The 20,316-nt window shown below is 39.6% G+C and overlaps 1 protein-coding gene across 3 annotated transcripts; it reads left to right on the plus strand.

Moving 5' to 3' along the window:
• The first annotated feature begins 866 nt into the window (after positions 1-866).
• On the plus strand, positions 867-18,614 carry LOC125239226 (zinc finger protein 44-like). Of its 3 annotated transcripts, XM_048146757.1 has the most exons (8): positions 2,404-2,493; positions 6,155-6,279; positions 7,797-7,871; positions 9,555-9,749; positions 11,277-11,450; positions 14,139-14,237; positions 16,780-16,878; positions 17,945-18,614. In XM_048146757.1, exons 4-8 carry the CDS (start codon positions 9,600-9,602, stop codon positions 18,110-18,112), a joined length of 690 nt encoding a protein of 229 aa, XP_048002714.1. In that variant the 5' UTR covers positions 2,404-2,493; positions 6,155-6,279; positions 7,797-7,871; positions 9,555-9,599; the 3' UTR covers positions 18,113-18,614. The 3 variants fall into 3 exon arrangements, with proteins under 3 accessions (XP_048002711.1, XP_048002713.1, XP_048002714.1); XM_048146754.1 differs by lacking the exons at positions 6,155-6,279; positions 7,797-7,871 and adding an exon at positions 867-977 and having other exon boundaries at positions 2,368-2,493; XM_048146756.1 differs by lacking the exons at positions 6,155-6,279; positions 7,797-7,871; positions 14,139-14,237 and adding an exon at positions 867-977 and having other exon boundaries at positions 2,368-2,493.
• Positions 18,615-20,316: the final 1,702 nt, after the last annotated feature.

Consider the following 20,316-nt stretch of genomic DNA (forward strand, 5'->3'; position numbering starts at 1 on the left):
GTGCGAGAAGGACACCAGCCCAAACAATTACCTCTCATGTGGACACACTTTTTGACCTAACTAAACAATCTAGTTTAATAATTCTAAATCTATGGCCCAAACAATGCCCTCTCATGTGGACCGTTTTCGCTAGTCTGATACGATCGACTTTCTGTTTCAGTACTAAGGTTTAATTTCGTATGGCAAAAAATGTGATTGAGCTGTCCCCTGTAAAGGTCTTTGGTTCCACTATTGTTGTTGCTTCACTCCTTTAAATTAATATTATGGCTTCAAAAGGTTGTTAAAGGGATATTAAGCCGCGTATCGACTGCGGGCGGCTGCCGCGCGAGCCATGTTCGACCGCGCCAAACCTGCGTTTTGGTGCGCGAGCCAATTTAAAGCTCAACATTTTCATATAGCGCGGCAGCGGCGCGCGGCAGGCGATCCGTGACCAAACATTCATTTAGGTCCGTCCCAATTGCGCACGCACAACACACTGACGCTCCTTTGCCGCGCCACCAAAAACCGACACGAACTGCACGGGAAGCATGGTCGCGCGATAGACGATAAAATATCAGGCCGTCCCTATCGCACTTACAAATAGTGCGATAGGGACGGCCTGCTATTTTATCGTCTATCTCGCGACCATGCTTCCCGTGCTGGTTCGCCGCGCGGCACGTTCGAGCGCGCCAATGTTCAAGCTGCCGCGCGCGGCGGACCCGTCCCCATATTGCGCGGCCGCCGCGCGAGCCAATGTTCGATGGTTTGCCGCGCGCAGTCGATACGCGGCTTTAAAGTAATTATCACTTTTGTAGCAAGCGCCCTTCGTAGATTTCAATCTGCAAAACATGGGTACAGTAACGGAAACTGCCGGCAAACTTTCGACAAAGCAGAGCGGTCTGTTTTGTTGTAGAGCGTGTCTGGCGACGAAGGAAAAGTTATTGAATATTCATGAAAACAAGCTCGTTGGAGAATTCTTCCGTGTAACAGGGTTCGTTGTAAGTATTTATTTTGTATTTGACCAAAATCAAAGTAAAACACTTTGTTAGTGGTCTTTTTTGGTTGAAATAGTGTTTAGTGTACAGAGTATAGGTTATTAGGGTTCCGTACCAAAAAGGAACCCTTATGGTGCGACTCTGTCCGTCTGTCTGTCTGTTTTTTTAGTTCATTAAGAAATCGGCACGGCTTAAGAAATTTAAAAATTTCACCACCCCCTTACTTTCATCAGTGGAGCATTCCACGAAAACGTCTACCATTGACCCGTACAAACGCGAATTTTCTGCAAATTGGCAGGTGTAAAAGGACCTTCTTCTAAGTTAATATCCAGAATTGTATGTCTATTTTTGTATGTTGCCCTCCGTGATTTGTCTCACTTAATGGTCTCACCGGAAGACCAGCTCTGGAAGTCGCCAGCAATATGCTGAGGTGAGGCCATTTTGTGACACTTTATTCTATGTGCCTGTATGTGTTTGTAGCCTGTGTGGGGACGGGTTAAGAATTTCACCACCCCCTTTCTTCCTGTGGGTGTCGTAGAAGGCGACTGTGGGATTGGGTTAAATTGTGGCGTAGGCGAGAGGCTGGCAACCTGTCACTGCAATGTCACAGTTTCGTTTTCTTTCAACCCCTTATTTGCCAAGAGTGGCACTGAAGCTTTAGTAGTTTCATGTGCTCTGCCTAACCCTTTATGGGATACAGGCGTGATTGTATGTATGTTTATTCTATTATGTCTCTCATAAATATTATTTATGATTGTTTGTTTACAATTAAAACTGATTCTATTCTATTCTATTCTAATTATGCACAGAAAACATTGCATGATTTAACTGCCGAAAAAAAAGGCGCAACACACGAAAAATTAATGTTTTTGTACGGGACAGTCCGTGGAATGCTCCCAGGGTTGTTGGAGTTGACTGGAATATGGGTTTGATTATAGTGTGACTGATCATAGCAAATTTTTTTTTATGGGATAGGAGGCAAATGAGCAGACATGTTGCCTGATGGTAAGCGATCACCGCTGCCCATGGACACCCGAAACACCAGAGGTGTTGGAGGTGCGTTGCCGGCCTTTAAGATGGGTGCACGCTCTTTTCTTGAAGATTTGTAGGTCGTATCGGTCGGAAATACCGCAGGTGACTATTCATTCCAAAGTCAAAATGATGAAACTACCTGAGTTGATTCACATAGGGGGTAAAAACCGTACCATTCTACCCGAGAGATGGTAGAAGATTTCTCATATGAGAGATGATTTCGACCTGAGTAACTGTGACCTGGGTGGCTGAGAGGATATACATTGGTTCGATTCCAGCCTCAGGCACTGGAGGCCTTGGTCACTTTTCCTTTCATATGTGCATTTTATTTCAGTAGTGATTGTAAATTATTTCAACTTAGGTAACTGCAATGGATCAGCTTCCGCAGCACCTCTGCGTGAGGTGCGCTGGCCTCATGCAGCGATGCGCTTCGTTCAGACGCAAATGTCTCCGGGCTCACGAGTTACTGCTACCTTTGACGGGACTAGTAAGTATAACCTTTGGGTACATACCATAGTGACATTTTTTAAAGTTGGTTAACTACCATTACTAACTATCAGCTAACTAGAGGAGGCCTTTGCCAAGCGGCACACTGAACTAAGAGACATTCTCTAATTCAGAAAAAAATGACTTAATAGATAGATAGATAACTACCATTCTCAATTTCTCACTTAAAAGGGATTCCGCTTTGTGTGGTAGGGCACAGCACAGCGGATATCATCTCGCTCGAATCTAGAGCAGAGCCCCACTGGGGTAGTACTGGGGGGATTCAGAGATATTTCTCTAAAATTGTGTTTCATGATTGTAACTCGGGCAACTATGAGACCAATGTCGCTAGATGTCAGTTAACTATGCCTATGCAAACCATAGATTTAGAATTATTAAACTAGATTGTGGAATCACATTTTTTGCCATACTAAATTGAACCTTACTACTGAGACAGAAAGGTGATCGTATCAGACTAGCGAAAACGGTCCACATGAGAGGGCATTGTTTGGGCTGGTGTCCCTCTCGCACGTGGCCAGTGTTAATGAGGTTACCATGGTAGTAGTATTTTTATCTGTATACTACCTTACTTTATAACTTCTTATATTATTTTTAGTGTTATATTCAAACTAGGGTTTCGATATATTTCAAAGAACTGGAAAATAATTACAATGTAATTATTTTGATGCCAATAAATCAAAGATTTGTATAATTAAACAATATGTTCAAATGGGTATTAGTAGATTTGGTAGTAGGTAACTTTGAAAATTGACTGGTATCCCCAATGTATGACAGTGATGACGTCACTGAATAATGTTGACATTGTCAGTAAGTGCGAGAGGGACACCAGCCCAAACAATGACCTCTCATGTGGACACACTTTTTGACCTAACTACTCATTCTGGTTTAACTGTAATTCTGTGATACAAACCATATACTAACCATAGCTCGGACAAGTCATCGCAAAAACAGAAATGGACATGGAACAAGACTCTATAGAGTCGAGACTTATGATTATTATTATCTAAAGCCGATATTAAAATCTTAATATAACATTAATCGAGGGTTTACTGGTGGAACCCGATAAATCGAGATAATTTGTCCTTGAAACAACAACATTGTGGAAATGGTACATAAGGCCTGTACCGAAAAGTTTTTTTACATACCGTAATTATGATATTAATGAAACTATGATGACCAGCAAAGATATTTTATTTTAGTTATATTATGGATAGTGTCTATTTACAAAAAATATATACATTTTATATTTTTTGAGTTTTGCGGCTGAATAAGCGGATTTTTCTCTTCAAGCCTGCCATTAAGTTTTGCACGGTGGTTTCGGTGACTTTCTTGGCGTGTTTTTTCCACTTCTTTTTAAAATCTGCTTCTGATGTTGCTGGTGAACAGTTCTTACGCAGCTCTGCTTTTACTAATGCCCAATAACGCTCGATGGGCCGTAGTTGGGGGCAGTTCGGGGGTTCATATCTTTGGCCACACATTGCACGTTATTTGAAGCCAGACACTCTTGTGTGGCTCGGGCATAGTGTGCAGTAGCCAGGTCGGGCCAAAACAACACATCCCCTTCATGTTGCCGTATAAATGGTAAAATAAATCTTTTTATACATTTCTGGACATAAATATCTGCATTTATCGTACCTTTTGTAATAAATGACCCAGTGCGTTTCCCGCAGGAGCATATTGCTTGCCATATTAAATATTTTTCTCCAAACTTCTCCATAAAAATATATTTATTTTGATCGCTGATATTCGCCTTAGATTCGGTTGTAAAGAATTGATCACCTGGCAAAGTCGAAAAATCTTTTTTCACATACGTCTCATCGTCCATGAGCACGCATGCTCCGTTCAAATCGCAAAGCAGCTTGTACAATTTTCTCGATCTTGTAACGGAACTATTGAATTGTGTTATCGACTGTTTTGGGGCTTTTACTTTTTTATAAGACTTTAAATTTTGACGTACTTTCGCTCTCTGGACCATAGAAGTACTAGTTTTTAATTTTTTTGCCACGTCCCGCACCGATAAACTACAATTTTTCTTATAAGCAGTCACTATTTTCTTTTCTAAAATTTTATTTGACGGACCTATGGGGCGTCCACTTCGAGCTTTGTCTTGAATTCTGTATTCATTGAAGTAACGATTAACTATATTTCGCACCGTTGCACGACTTACATTTACCATTTTTCCGACCGCCGCAAAAGATGAACCGGGATTTTCCAGATACGTTCGCAAAACATTTTCTCTCCGAGTTAATTTATCGTCTTGCATTTTGAATAAAAACAATGCCCAGCCTAAATTAACAATGTCAATTGATACATTAAAATGACATAAGCTGAAAAATATAAACAGAAAAAAAAAACTTTTACCAGCCAGTATTTTAGTAATATGCAAACTTTGTAAAAAAACTTTTCGGTACGGGCCTTAGTTCGAAATACAAAAGCCAGTTTGCTCAACTTATCGGCTTTCATCAGTAAACTCTCGAATTTGACCTTTTTTGTCGCATATCTGTCATGGGTTTGTCAAAGTGACATGCTTAAAACGTCAAAGTGACATGATTTAACTTAATAATGGTCTTTCAAAATAATGTAAAATCGTGGAGTCACGGGACAGACTCTGCCTAGTATGATCCACTAAATATGTGACTAACTAAATGTCTTATTTTTGAAATAAATTTTACTTTTACTTTTTTTTTACTTTTTATAGTTATTTCTAAATATTTTAAATATGGAGAATTTTGGGTTACAATAATAAATATTATTGAAAAATACAATTAAATACTACTTGCACATTTATTTTTAATTTTTATTTCACATAATGCGACTCTATTAATCTTGTTCTATTGCCGTGTTGCTATTGTTTTGCGATGACTTGTCCGGGCTGTGCAAATAACTCGCATTTACTGACGTATGGAGTTACAACTCTCCCCTTACTTTTTTTTAATACTACGTCGGTGGCAAACAAGCATACGGCCCGCCTGATGTAAAGCGGTCACCTTAACCTATGGACGCCTGCAACTCAAACAGTGTCACATGCGCGTTGCCACCCCATTAGAAACTTGTGTTAAGTACACAGCAAAAAGGAGTGTACAAGTTCTCAAGGAGGGTTCGGGTTGCCGACGACTCAAAGGACAATAGACGGAACAAGTTAGTTCCGTAAGTCCTCCCGTCATCAGCACACCGCACCCTCGTTGAGCTCTGGCAGCCTTACTCACCGGCAGGAACACAACACTATGAGTAGGGTCTAGTGCTATTTGGCTGCGGTCTTCTTAAGGCGGAGGTACTTCCCCAGTTGGGCTCTGCTCTAGATTCGAGCGAGGCGATATCCGCTGTGCTGTGCCCTACCACACAAAGCGGAATATCATTACTTATTCCTCTATAATGGGTTGCAGTCGTGATTGTATGTATATCTAAGCCGCGGTCCTGGGTTCGAATCCCGGTAAGGGCATTCATTTGTGTGAAGAGCACAGATATTTGTTTCTGAGTCATGGATGTTTTCTATGTATATAAGTATGTATTTATCTATTTAAGTATGTATATCGTCGCTTAGCACCCATAGTACAAGCCTTGCTTAGTTTGGGGCTAAGTTGATCTGTGTAAGGTGTCCCCAATATTTATTTATTTATTTATTTTATTTATCTAATTTTCAGGAAGGAGAATTTGAATGTCCGGTCTGCACGATTCGGTTTAAGTTAAAAGGCAAACAGTGGAATCATTTCGACAAGCATCGCATCAAGTACGTGTGTAGAGACTGCGGGTTTGTGTCCCGGTCGAGGTATGTTTAAAACGCAACTGTAGGGACCAGGGATAACGACTCATGCGCGGATCCAGGGGCGGGGTCATGGAGGTCATGCCCCCCCCCCCCCCCCCTCCCTGGAGCCTATTGTCCCAGAGCTGTAAGAACCTCTTTTTGACACATGACAGCGTCCACAAAACGTAAACTCACGCAACCTAATGAAACTTTAAATAAAATCCTGTAATAATATTTAAAAAAATCAAGTACTTAAAAACAATATTTCACTTATTTTAAACATAATCTAACACATGTTAAATTTTTGCGGATCTTCGTTAGTGAGTATTTTACGATATTAATTTATCACGCAGGATTTACTTATTATGTCATTTATCATTCATTTTTATTTTTAAACTAGTGCTGTGGCAGTCTGTCATTTCGATTCAAATGACATTTCAGTAAGTTGATAGAAATCGTATATTTGTTTAAGCACCTCCTTGTACATAAGGCCTAATCGATTCAACCAATTCGAAATTAATCGTTAGATTTGGCAAACAATACGTCTTAGCCACATCGCAACATACTTCAAAACAAATGTGTCAAAAATGTGAACTTACAAATCCGGGACAATAGGTTGGCCTTACAAATAGACCACGTGACCCCCCCATGGGGCCTGGGCCTTTACCCCCCTGGGCACGAAGCTGGATCCGCGCTTGTAACGACTAACCCCAATTTTTTATATACTTACCCTTTTATTCATAAAGGTTCACTAAAGTTAAAAAGTAGATAAAAATCGTTTGTCCCTTTCTATCACACCAGCACGTCAGAAAGGGACAAACGTTTTTTTATCGACTTGATAACTTTAGTGAACCTTTATGAATAAAAGGATAATTAAAGTATATAAAAAAATGGCATTCTGTTTAGTCCGTCAGTTAGGTCGTCCATAAATACCGAACACATATTTTTCGCTATTTCTAATTAATGAAAAAATAAAAAGATATAGAGCATCAAAGTTCTTGTGACGTCACTTCTAAGTAATAATTGTACCTAGGCGTGACGTCACGCGAAACTTTAACGCACTGTACCGTCGCCATTTTTCGTTTAAGAGAAAAAAGAAAAAATACGTGTCTCAAAATTATTTGATAATCTAACTGACGGACTAATTAGTTTTTTTAGTCGTCTCTAGGTTGATCTGTGTTAGGTGTACCCCAAAGAGGATCGAGTATTATAGAGAGTTACTGTCAAAGTAAAACGTGTAATCACAGTGCATAGACTGCCATCTCTCGACATAGGCTTAAAATTTTTGAACCTCAGTTTTGACAACTTGGCCCATATTCTTAGCTTGATATGTGTTATAATGTCAAATATTAATATTAGCGACATCTAGGCGAGCGTCCCCCAAAGGTGTAACGCCATTTAACTCACCGTACATTTTTCTGTTTTTTTCTTAGTCTTTATCTGTCTATACGAAGTTATATAGGTCTTTGGTGTACCCTAATATAATTTTTAGTACCATGATTTGGTTCACCGTCTATATAGGTACTATTATGTGATTGCAGACACCAGGCAGGGTTGCATCACGCTTTCCACGCCGGCAAGAGATACCAGTGTCAGTATTGCGACAAAGAATTCAGGTAAAAATCAAATGCTCCTGTATGCAGACGCTTGCTTCATTGATTGATTTTAGTTTTAGCAATGACCTGTTATTGACTTGCTAGATGTAACGTGTTTTGTTACTTGGCCAAATAAAGAAACTTGAAACTTGATACAAATACACATTAATTTTCATTCAGTCATTCATTCATTCCATTTAACAAACATAGATAAACTCACACCTCTATTCCCAAAACGGATAAGCGGAGGACATGAAGTGTATTATAGAGAGTTACTGTAAAATCTCTCGACACAAGCTTAAAACTTTTAAACCTCAATTTTGACAATTTGGCCCATATTCTTAGCTTGATATGTGTTAAAATGTCAAATATTAATATTAGCGCCATCTAGCCGAGCGTACCCCAAAGGTGTAACGCCATCTAGCCCACCGTACTTATTTCTATATGGTTCTGAGGTACGTTTTTTTCTTAAACTGTAGCTGTCTATACGGAGTTACATATGTCTTTGGTTTAAACATCTGTGTATGAAATAAATACATTTTATTTAAACTGAAATAGATACCATACACTAAAGAAAAAGCGATCAAGCCCACTGGTGGCGGTCGAGGTGGTGTAAGGGTTTAGCGCGTCAGCCGCGATAGCTGGAGACCCGGGTTCGATTCCCGGCTTCGCCACCAGTGGGCTTGATCGCTTTTTCTTTATTTATCTATTTTAGCCCGTGTGGTGACGGGTTAAGAATTTCACCACCCCCTTTCTTCCCGTGGGTGTCGTAAGAGGCGACTGTGGGATATGGGTTAAATTGTGGCGTAGGCGAGAGGCTGGCAACCTGTCACTGCAATGTCACAGTTTCGTTTTCTTTCCCATAAAGGGCCACATGAAACTACTAAAGCTTCAGTGCCACTCTTGGCAAATAAGGGGTTGAAAGAAAACGAAACTGTGGCATTGCAGTGACAGGTTGCCAGCCTCACGCCTACGCCACAATTTAACCCATATCCCACAGTCGACTTCTACGACACCCACGGGTATGTCGTGCGTTTACTGGGGAAAAATAAATTAAAATTAAATAAAATGCCTGTGTGGTGACGGGTTAAGAATTTCACCACCCCCTTTCTTCCCGTGGGTGTCGTAGAAGTCGACTATGGGATATGGGTTAAATTGTGGCGTAGGCGAGAGGCTGGCAACCTGTCACTGCAATGTCACAGTTTCGTTTTCTTTGAAACCATTATTTGCCAAGAGTGGCCCTGAAACTTTAGTAGTTTCATGTGCTCTGCCTACCCCTTTATGGGATACAGGCGTGATTGTATGTTCGTATGTATGTTTGAAACTACTCAAGTTGGCACTAATGCCATTCCACTTAAGGGGTTGGAAGAAAACGAAACTGTGACAATCATACATTCACATTACGAATAAATGCCCTTACCGGGATTCGAACCCAGGACCGCGGCTTATCAGCCAGGGTCACTATCCGCTAGGCCAGGCCGGTGGTCAAATACACACAATCACATACATACACACAATCACGCCTATATCCCATAAAGGGGTAGCCAGAACACATGAAACTACTGAAGCTTCAGTGCCACTCTTGGCAAATAAAGGTTTGAAAGAAAACGAAACTGTGACATTGCAGTGACAGGTTGCCAGCCTCTCGCCTACGCCACAATTTAACCCAAATAAGTATTAAATATAGAATAATTTGTTTCCCAGTCACGAAGAAAGTATCGCGAATGTAGAACCTGCTCTGTAACGTTCATGAGCAACGACGCATTGAAGAGGCACCAAGAAACCGGAGCACAAAAGAACCACGCTCGGCTCAGCCCGTGCGTGCAGTGCGGGGACAACTTCGAGAGCGAGGACGCGTTAAAACAGCATGCGGACTCGGAACATCCGACCTGCACAGAGGTTAGTAGCAGTAAACCATAAAAGGGAAATATTCATACGGAAACTAAGTTTTTTTTTTTTTTTTTTTTAATCATAATTTAAGGAGCTTAGTCGCTGAGCGATTATGGCGCTCCATACGTTCGCGAACATTATACAGTAGCAATAAATTAGTTAATATACATACATTCCTTATAAATCTTGTACAGTAGTTTAGCTTGCTCTGACTCAGGTTTGGCGAGCACAACATTGCAGAATCCAGTGTAAAAGGTTCCACGGCGATGAGACTCCCCCCGTACACACTCCATCAATATGTGGTATACGTCCTCGATGACCCCACAATCATTACAGTTCGGGTTTTCAACCTTACCCATCATGAATTTAAATTTATTCGAAGGAATGTGTCCAGAACGGAGTCTCATCGCTATCACAAGGTCCTGACGTGTAAGCGAACACTGGGTCATCCAAGGAGACTGTAACGGTTCAGGCTGTATAGTGCGGTACCATATACCCTTCTCTTGGGATCTTTTATTAAAAAATTCCTTCCAGCGATTGGCACAGTGCTTTTTGACTTGAGCTAGTACCTCGGTATAAAAAGGTGTAACCTTAATAACTACGCCTTCAGAGGATGCTTCTCTCGCTAGTTTATCTGCAGCTTCGTTACCATCAATACCTATATGGGATGGAATCCATTGAAGCATAACAGTTTTATCTTTGGACATACAGTTTCGCATGAGCTCTAAAATGAGATAAGCTGTCGGTGTTCCTCGACTAGTCGAGGTACATCGAGCTATATGTTGTAAGGCACTTTTTGAGTCCGAAAATATTACTATACGTTTTGCCTCAATTGATTCCACATAGGCCAAGGCCTCCACAATAGCCTGCAATTCGACTGACATAATAGAAACTTCGCCCTGTATTTTAAAACTCATCCCTGTGTTTAATTGTCTATCGAAAAAAGCTGCCCCAGATCCACTTTCATCCTTAGACCCATCTGTGTATATTTCGTAAAACCCAGAATATTTGTTATTGAGGAACTCGTTACATAAATTTCTCAGACTAAGAGCACTGTATTGTTTTTTCGGCCTGGTTGCAATATCAATGTCAGAGCAAATGTTAGCAACGTTTTCGTATGTGACCCACCAATCATAAGAAAACATTTCTAGTTTTTCACTACAATGCACAGGTATGTTTTCAAATGTTCTATGCACTATCCATAGTAGCGGTTCTTTTTTTCTCTTCCACAGGAAAGACTTTTCACGTAAGTCATCCAACAGAGATATCACGGAATTATTAAATTTAAGAGATTTACTTTTAAACCAAAATTTCCCACCTAAATATCGTCTCCTTACATCAAGGGGCTGCAATTCAAAGAGCAAATTAAATTTAAGACATCCATCTCAGGCATATGTGTTTGACCATACGCCTGCGAAAACTGCTGCGTGTATTTAATTTCTTATGTATGAAAAAAGATGAAAGTAGTGATCGATATGTTTCGGTCTGACTATTTTAAACACCATAATAGGATTCATGTATGTTTTCCCTTTTCAGTGCAACTCGACGTTCCTGAACGCGGAATCATACAACGTACATATCACGCGCAAACACCTCGGCAAAGGCAGCTCCCAGCAGAAAGAGCGGAAGGCGGGCTACCAACGCGCGCGGGTTCGCGTCCCGCCGCAAATGAAAAATAAGTGCTGTGAGCTCTGCGGGAAAATGTTCAACGTGAGTTGTTCAAAAATCAAAATCAAATTAATTTATTCAGCAAATAGGCCACAGGGGCACTTTTACACGTCACATGTACATATTTAGAAAATATTTAAATTTGAATTGAAATTACAATTTAATTGATACTATTATATACTAATTCTAAGTTCTAACTAAAGTTAACTCTATACAATTAGTTAGAGATGTAGAAGGTCTCTAAATGTCGAATTACAACCAAGAACTACACTAAATATAAAAGTACAAATACAAAAAAAAAGTCTAAAATTACTTTAGAGGTGCAAATGACTCTAAATGTCACAACTAAAGATAAAATGTATATCTACTTAATCTAATTCTCCTTAGAGATGTATATGGTCTCCATGAGTCAAAATCATATATTTAAAATATTCACTAAAAGAAAGGAAACAAACGACAACCGAACAAAGTGTCCTAATTTAATAAAATTTAGAATTAAAGTGTGGCGACCATCTACATTAATGTATAGCCGCCTTTATAAAATACAACAGCAACACCGAGCTGTCATGTTGACACTCGTCGTAACCTAGATCTAGAGATTGCAACACGTGTAATTTATAATTGTCTAAAACTAAGATTTGTCGACGTGTAATGATGTAATCCAAATAAACCGATTTGTATCCCATACACGGTTGTTGTTTAATGTTCCTGCCATCATTTCATCGCACTCCCAAAAAAGTTAGTAAGTTATAACAGCCCCAGTAAGCTTAAACAGACCGGTCTTCACAGACGGCACCCGTTCACGAGTATGACGCGTGTCTCAGCCATCGCCTCCCTCAACCTTTATTCGGGAAGGTGGCGACCCGATCAACGACGCCACCGCAGCAAAGACTTTTAAGTGTGCATGACATGTTCAAGCTCCCAGGGTAAATTAAATGTTCAAATAATAAAATATAGCTGTAAGACACTATATTCTGCGCTCGTATGTTACAAAGGAAGAAAATATAGATTTATACAATAAAATTAAAGTAAGATAAACATTGAACACATAATCTTGGAGATGTATAAGGTCTCCAAGTGTCCACAACTGTTATTGTTAACAACAGCTTTCTCAAGCGTATGGGTTCAACATACGCCTGTAGCGTGTGTTTGCGTGATTTTTCTTACACGTATAAAGTTGATCTTACTGAATAGAGAGCAAAAGAAGTATAGGAGGCAGGAAGCTAGCTTGGATGAATAATATTAAAAGCAGGACTAGTAATTGGAGTGGAGTAGTATAAGAACGCTGCCAGCACAGGATAGGAATTTCCGAGGAATTTCCGCCGACGTCCGATGAGGACACGGCACAACAAGAAGTTGATCTGTTAGTTTTTTTTTAGATAGGTAGACGTTTGACCACGATCACACCTGATGGTAAGTGATGATGTGGTTTACGGTGGAGCACGCTTACCTATGAGCAGAATCGAGTATTATAGAGAGTTACTGTCAAAATAAAATATGTAATCACAGTGCATAGACTGCCATCTCTCGACACAAGCTTAAAACTTTTGAACCTCAGTTTTGACAATTTGGCCCATATTCTTAGCTTGATATGTGTTAAAATGTCAAATATCCGTTATAGCGCCATCTAGCCGAGCGTTCCCTAAAGGTATAACGCTATCTAGGCCACCGTACCTTTTTCCCTAGGGCTTTGAGATACGTTTTTTTCTTAGACCTTATCTGTCTATACGGAGTTATATATGTCTTTGCCTATGAGATACCTATTTACTCTTGCTTTAGACTTTTGAAGAGACCTGGATTGTACTCATGCGGAAACAGCAGCAGGGCATTCCACTCCTTGGCGGTTCGCAAAAGAAATGTTGAAGCGAAACGCTTAGTGCGCATTTTTGGAATACTGACCATGAAGCGATGCCGCATTGCCGCTTGTCTGGTGGTCCTATGGTGAAATGGGGACGGAGGAACAAGGTTGTACAGTTCCCCAGCTCACTCCCCGAAATGTATCCTGTAAAATACAGTAATACCCCGCTTAACGCGAGTGATGCGTCCCAGGGAAAATCGCGTAAAGCGAATTTCGCGTATATCGGGGTCACTTAATTAAGGTACTAAATTTAAAATCAAACCGAAAAAAGTATATATTTTACTTGAAAAATTACATTCATATAGCTTGTTTAACAATCTAATGCTGTTTGAGTGGCGTTTTGCTTCCGATCCATCAAAATTTAAAAGTCGCGTTTTAGCGAATCCGCGCTAAACCGGGTCGCGTAAAGCGGGGTATTACTGTACCGATAAACAATACAATACAATACTCTTTATTGCACACCTCACATAGTTAATAGGATGTATATCTAGATTCCTAAAGTTTTTTCTTCGATTTTTAGATCGCCTAAAATTTTTTTGGCATAATGATCATTTGGCCTAATTTAAATGTCCTAATATTGTTTCGCCTAACGCCGTTAAAACCCACTTTTTTAGAAGCGATTCGGATTTGTGTGAGGTCACGGTTCTAACCTAACCTAAACCTACCTTTCTAACAGCGAATCGGTTCTGGGTAATGTCATTTTTGGGGCAAAATTTAAATTATGCCAAATGATCGTTAGGCCAAAAGAGCGTTAGGCATTTCATAATTCGGCCAAATGAGTTAGGCCAAGTGATTTTCGAACAAACGTCATTAGGAATGTAGAGGTAGTCCCAGTTAATAAACTGGCAAGCTTCCGACCTTTGTTTGTGCAGAGTTTCCAGCTGCGCATCCACATGAGGCAGCACACTGGGGAGCTGCCGTTCGCGTGCGACCATTGCCCGAAGCGCTTCGAATCGAAAACCAAAATAGGTGTGTGTGTGGATTGAGTGAGCACCTTCCGAAAATAAAAAAAAATATGCTGATCATTTAGTAAAAGTTCTAAAACAATTGTAAAACGAATCTCTGAATTTGTAAAAAGATAAATCAAAAGATACAGCCATTAACATGTGCTCACTCAGTTCTCACAAACTACCAACGAAAACAGTGAATATATTCATTTAACATATAATATTTATATACTAACATTTAGTAAAAAATAGGCCAACCTACCTCTATAAATATTAGATCACCTAGTGACGTATTTAATTTTTTACAAATAGTTTCTTATGCTCACTCAATCCTCACACTTTTGAAAAGCCGAATTTTGATGAAAAACATAAGATTTAGACCGCTATTATATGTGTATAGTTTAGTAAAAGTGAAATGGGAATTTGTAAAATACAAAACGAACCACTAACGTGTCAGGTTTTTTTATAATAAATTTTTGTAAGTGCTCACTCAGTCCACACGTTTTGAGAAAGTTAAAAATGTAAATATATTACGATTTGTAGCACCTAAGACACTCGAAAGTACTTCAACATTTAGTAAAAATTTTTACTAAATATCCACCATCTAATATTTTATATTCGTTGTCTGGTTTTAAAGATATTCAGACATAACTTTTCTCATACAAATGTATCAAGTAGGGTGACCGCACTATGTCGGCTCCTGATTTTCCCCACCTTCCCATTGTCATATTGAGATTGGGGAGTTTCGTTCAATTTTGATAATAGTTTATATTAAACTAATACCATATTAATTCTCCATCTGCAAACTGTTTTTAGGTTATGTTCTTGGCCTAGTGATGATGTGTATTGTGTAATTTTTATCGACGTCAGGATAATAACCATATCGACATTCATGCATTAAAAAGGACATGAATGATAATTGGTAAGAAACAAAGAATATAATACTTCAATAGTAAGAAACCAGAACCTGGTATTCTAATCGTGATAACAGATGAGCGTACCGGATTTGTAAGTGGGAGCGAGAAAATAATAACTATTTCTAGCTCCCATTTACAAGCTAGCAAGCATCCATATGGATGACCTTGGTGCGGTACGGTGGTCGTACGGTCATGTGTTAGCAGCTTTACAGCGTGCGTAGCCGAATGGCATTACTCCGACGCCAAACGAAAACGAAACACCGTGCCAGTTAGTCTGGCTCTGTCGCGCCAATACGCACGAGCGATATAGATGTCGATATGGTTATTATCCTGACGTCGATAAAAATTACACAATACACATCATCACTAGGCCAAGAACATAACCTAAAAACAGTTTGCAGATGGAGAATTAATATGGTATTAGTTTAATATAAACTATTATCAAAATTGAACGAAACTCCCCAATCTCAATATGACAATGGGAAGGTGGGGAAAATCAGGAGCCGACATAGTGCGGTCACCCTACTTGATACATTTGTATGAGAAAAGTTATGTCTGAATATCTTTAAAACCAGACAACGAATATAAAATATTAGATGGTGGATATTTAGTAAAAATTTTTACTAAATGTTGAAGTACTTTCGAGTGTCTTAGGTGCTACAAATCGTAAGATATTTACATTTTTAACTTTCTCAAAACGTGTGGACTGAGTGAGCACTTACAAAAATTTATTACAAAAAAACCTGACACGTTAGTGGTTCGTTTTGTATTTTACAAATTCCCATTTCACTTTTACTAAACTATACACATATAATAGCGGTCTAAATCTTATGTTTTTCATCAAAATTCGGCTTTTCAAAAGTGTGAGGATTGAGTGAGCATAAGAAACTATTTGTAAAAAATTAAATACGTCACTAGGTGATCTAATATTTATAGAGGTAGGTTGGCCTATTCTTTACTAAATGTTAGTATATAAATATTATATGTTAAATGAATATATTCACTGTTTTCGTTGGTAGTTTGTGAGAACTGAGTGAGCACATGTTAATGGCTGTATCTTTTGATTTATCTTTTTACAAATTCAGAGATTCGTTTTACAATTGTTTTAGAACTTTTACTAAATGATCAGCATATTTTTTTTTATTTTCGGAAGGTGCTCACTCAATCCACACACACACCAAAATAGCGGTAAATGATACTATTTTATACTAAAACTTTAAACTTTAGCCACATCTCGGACACTGGCGATCAATTATATTGAAAGAGGCGCGGTCCTAGCACACAGTCTAAGCTCGTGTAGGTGAACGCGTACCATGCTTGTATGAGTGAAATATGACAGGTCGAATGTTCGCGTTTTTGAAAGGCGGTAACTGTGAGGTAACCGAGAGGGGGTGCGCGGCACTTTCAGCGGGGAGTACAATAGTACTCTTTATTATACTGTGATGTAGTGTAGCACAGAGGTACAAAAAATACACGTGATATGTTCCTTAAACCATGGTGATAGCTAGTGATTTTTCTATGACCCCTCCCCCTATACAGTATGACGTGATTAATGGATGCCCCATTTTATAAAACAACACTTATGTTATGTTTTAACGCCTCTCATTATGCACCAGTAACATAAATAACGATTGTCTTCATGTCTACAGTTCCACATGAGAGCGCACACGGGATACAAACCCTACAAGTGCGAGCACTGCGACCTCGCCTTCTCAATGTTTAGCAACCATCAGCGACATGTCATGGTTGTAAGTATTAACACCGTATTTTTTTTTTATTTTTTATTGAGAAGTTCAACAGCGTGTATAGTATAAAATACAATTAGAAATATACTTATAAGTATAGCCAATAACAGAACTCCCTAGAATTTATACAAAAATATCATCTGTGTTTTTTTTTCGTTCCGCGTAAGCTGAAGACCCGGGTTCGATTCCCGGCTCGGCCACCAGTGGGCCTTGTCATTTTTTCTTTCGTGTCTGATATCTATTTCAATTTATAATTTATATATAGTAGTGTGACTACTTAAAAAACAAATCAAAAATATTTAATAAAATAATTTGATTTGTTCCCTAGTTGTATTATAGGACATTCTTACACAGATTGACTGAGTCCCACGGTAAGCTCAAGAAGGCTTGTGTTGCAGGTACTCAGACAACGATATATATAATATATAAATACTTATATACATAGAAAACATCCATGGCTCAGGAACAAATATCTGTGCTCATCACACAATAAATGCCCTTACCGGGATTCGAACCCGGGACCGCGGCATAGCAGGCAGGGTCCCTACGCGCTAGGCCAGATTTTATTGTATGACTATGTCAGACCTGAACCGATAGCATGGACGCGCGTTAAACGATAAAACATCAGACCGTTTCTATCGCACTTACAAATAGTGCGATAGGGACGGCCTGCTATTTTATCGTCTATCGCGCGACCATGCTTCCCGTGCAGGTATATATCGGTATTTATATACTACACACATTTTACTAGGTCACAGATAGAATTTTGCTCCTTTGTAACACAAAATGACATACATACATACATATGATCACGCCTGTATCCCATAAAGGGGTAGACAGAGCACATGAACTACTAAGTTACAGTGCCATTCTTGGCAAAAAGGGGTTGAAAGAAATCGAAATTGTGACATTGCAGTGACATTGCCAGCCTCTCGCCTACGCCACAATTGAACCCATATTTCACAGTCGACTTCTACGACACCCACGGGAAGAAAGGGGGTGGTGAAATTCTTAACCCGTCACCACACGGGTAACACAAATTAAAATCTACTTTCTCTACCGTCATCAGGTGCACAAAGGCGTCCGCAATAGCGCCAAGTGCGACATCTGTTGGCACGTGCTCGCGACTCCCTCCACGCTCAGGATGCACGTGCGCACCGTGCACAACGGCGAGCCGTGGCCTAAACGTGCTCCCAGGAAGAAGAAAAACAAAAATGTTGAAAAGCCCCCGAAATAGACCGATTTCCATCAAACAAGGCTAAGAACACTCCCGACTAATTCAGCTTTAAAAAAAAAACTTAATTTATATCGGTTCATCTGCTATAATTTAGTAGATATGTGGAACTCATGTGTGTATACCAGCGTGGTAGGGTTTGGAGGATAACATTATGAGCTATTAGACCTGCAACCATTGTAACCTAAACTCAACACACAATAAAATATTTCATTTCATTTCTGTTCGGGAGCTACGATGCCACAGACATGCTATGCTGATGATGCTGGAGGTGCGTTGCCGGTCTTTAATATGAAATATCTCTTTTCTTGAAGGTTTGCAGGATAGAGGAAATATCCCGTCGGTCGACAAACAATATTTTAAAATTTGACAGCTACCTCGGTGCGTCTTCAATAAAAACCGGCCAAGAGCGTGTCGGGCTGTCGGGCCACGCTCAGTGTAGGGTTCCGTAGTTTTCCGTTTTTCTCTCAAAAACTACTGAATTTATCAAGTTCAAAACAATTTTCCTAGAAAGTCTTTATAAAGTTCTACTTTTGTGATTTTTTTCATAATTTTTAAACATATGGTTCAAAAGTTAGAGGGGGGGGGACGCACTTTTTTTTCCTTTAGGAGCGATTATTTCAGAAAATATTAATGTTATCAAAAAACGATTTTTTTTTTTTTTTAATTTATTTACAAAAACGGTACATGCCTCGGTATACAATTTTAAATTTTCGCCAAACTGTAACCAGTTTGTTACACGTGCAATCTAGTAAACCCGTATTCATTTTTAAATACCTATCCAACAATATATCACATGTTGGGGTTGGAATGAAAAAAAATATCAGCCCCCACTTTACATGTAGGGGGGGTACCCTAATAAAAGATTTTTTTCCATTTTTTATTTTTGCACTTTGTTGGCATGATTGATATACATACTGGTACCAAATTTCAGCTTTCTAGTGCTAACGGTTACTGAGATTATCCGCGGACGGACGGACAGACAGACATGGCGAAACTAAAAATGGCGGATCCATCTGGCTTCTTTACGGATTATATTAAAATATGAGGGTGCGGTGTGCTGGTGACTGAAGAACCTACGGAACTAATTTGTTTCGTCTATTGTCCTTTGAGTCGGCAACCCAAACCCTCCTCAGAACTGCTCCTTTTTGCCGTGTACTTAACACAGCAAAGGGGAGTTGTACGAGTTTCTAATGGGTTGGCAACGCGCATGTGACACACCTTGAGTTGAAGGTGTCCATAGGCTACGGTGACCGCTTTCCACCAGGCGGACCGTATGCTTGTATGCCACCGACGAAGTATTAAAAAAAATTTTTTTTCTTCTCGTCGCCAATCTATATAACTAAAGTATCCCACTTCTGATGTCTTCGTCCGAAAAAGGAGGATTGTTATTTTTGAAATAAAACCCAATAGTAATAATGAATGTTGTTTTTTTTCTAAGTATGTCCTTTAATGTTTATTTTGGTGTTGGAAAATTACCGCCCTGAGTGAGTCATGAATCCAGAGTATACATGGAAAACACTCATCACACAAATATATGCCCTTACCGGGATTCGAACCCATAGCTGGGCACCGTTAATCAAATAGTTAACTTCGATAATCGTTAATCCGTGACTAAAAAAGTTAACTTCGTTAATCGTTAAAGCGATACATTTCGACAAATTTAACGTAAGTCAAAGTTAATCGATAATCCGTTAACACATGAAAAAAATTGAATTTTAATGTAGGTATTTAGATGTATTAAATCCACTATAATGTGTTATTACTTACTGTAAAAGCCCGAAGTACAGCAATGATCGCCTGGTTATCATATCTCTAGTATCTTTAATCTGCGGGGGCCCTTTCGGATACACTTCGCGCCATCGGGATCTTTTGTGCAATTACCCCCTAAGATCCTTAAGCTATTCAGGAGCTTCTCGACCATCTCCACGTATCGGATGATGAGGCTCGTGGGTAGCTCTCTGAAGTCCTTTGGTCGCCTGGTTACTGACGAGAGCTGTGTCAGGAGAGCTGCAAGATCACAGCAGACGGGAGCGTGACGGTGGTGTTGGACTGTTGAGGCACTTGGGCGGTAGAGGCTAGGGAAGTGAATGCGGTCGTAAATTGGGCTCGAATTTGCTGCCCTGTCACTAGAACAGTTGCCATGGTAAATCTTAGGATTCACCGAATCAACGTTGGTAAAAGCGAACCCACGTGAACACTCATAC

This window comes from Leguminivora glycinivorella, chromosome 25, assembly GCF_023078275.1.
Source record: "Leguminivora glycinivorella isolate SPB_JAAS2020 chromosome 25, LegGlyc_1.1, whole genome shotgun sequence".
Taxonomy (NCBI): Eukaryota; Metazoa; Arthropoda; class Insecta; order Lepidoptera; family Tortricidae; genus Leguminivora; species Leguminivora glycinivorella.

Excerpts from the sequence above, each read along its gene's own strand:
- LOC125239226 (XM_048146754.1), top strand. The coding sequence starts at position 2,377 with ATGGATCAGCTTCCGCAGCACCTCTGCGTGAGGTGCGCTGGCCTCATG. Across the intron at positions 2,494-9,554 it reads TGCTACCTTTGACGGGACTA|TCACGAAGAAAGTATCGCGA; the intron begins GTAAGTATAACC and ends TTTGTTTCCCAG. Across the intron at positions 11,451-14,138 it reads TCTGCGGGAAAATGTTCAAC|AGTTTCCAGCTGCGCATCCA; the intron begins GTGAGTTGTTCA and ends TTGTTTGTGCAG.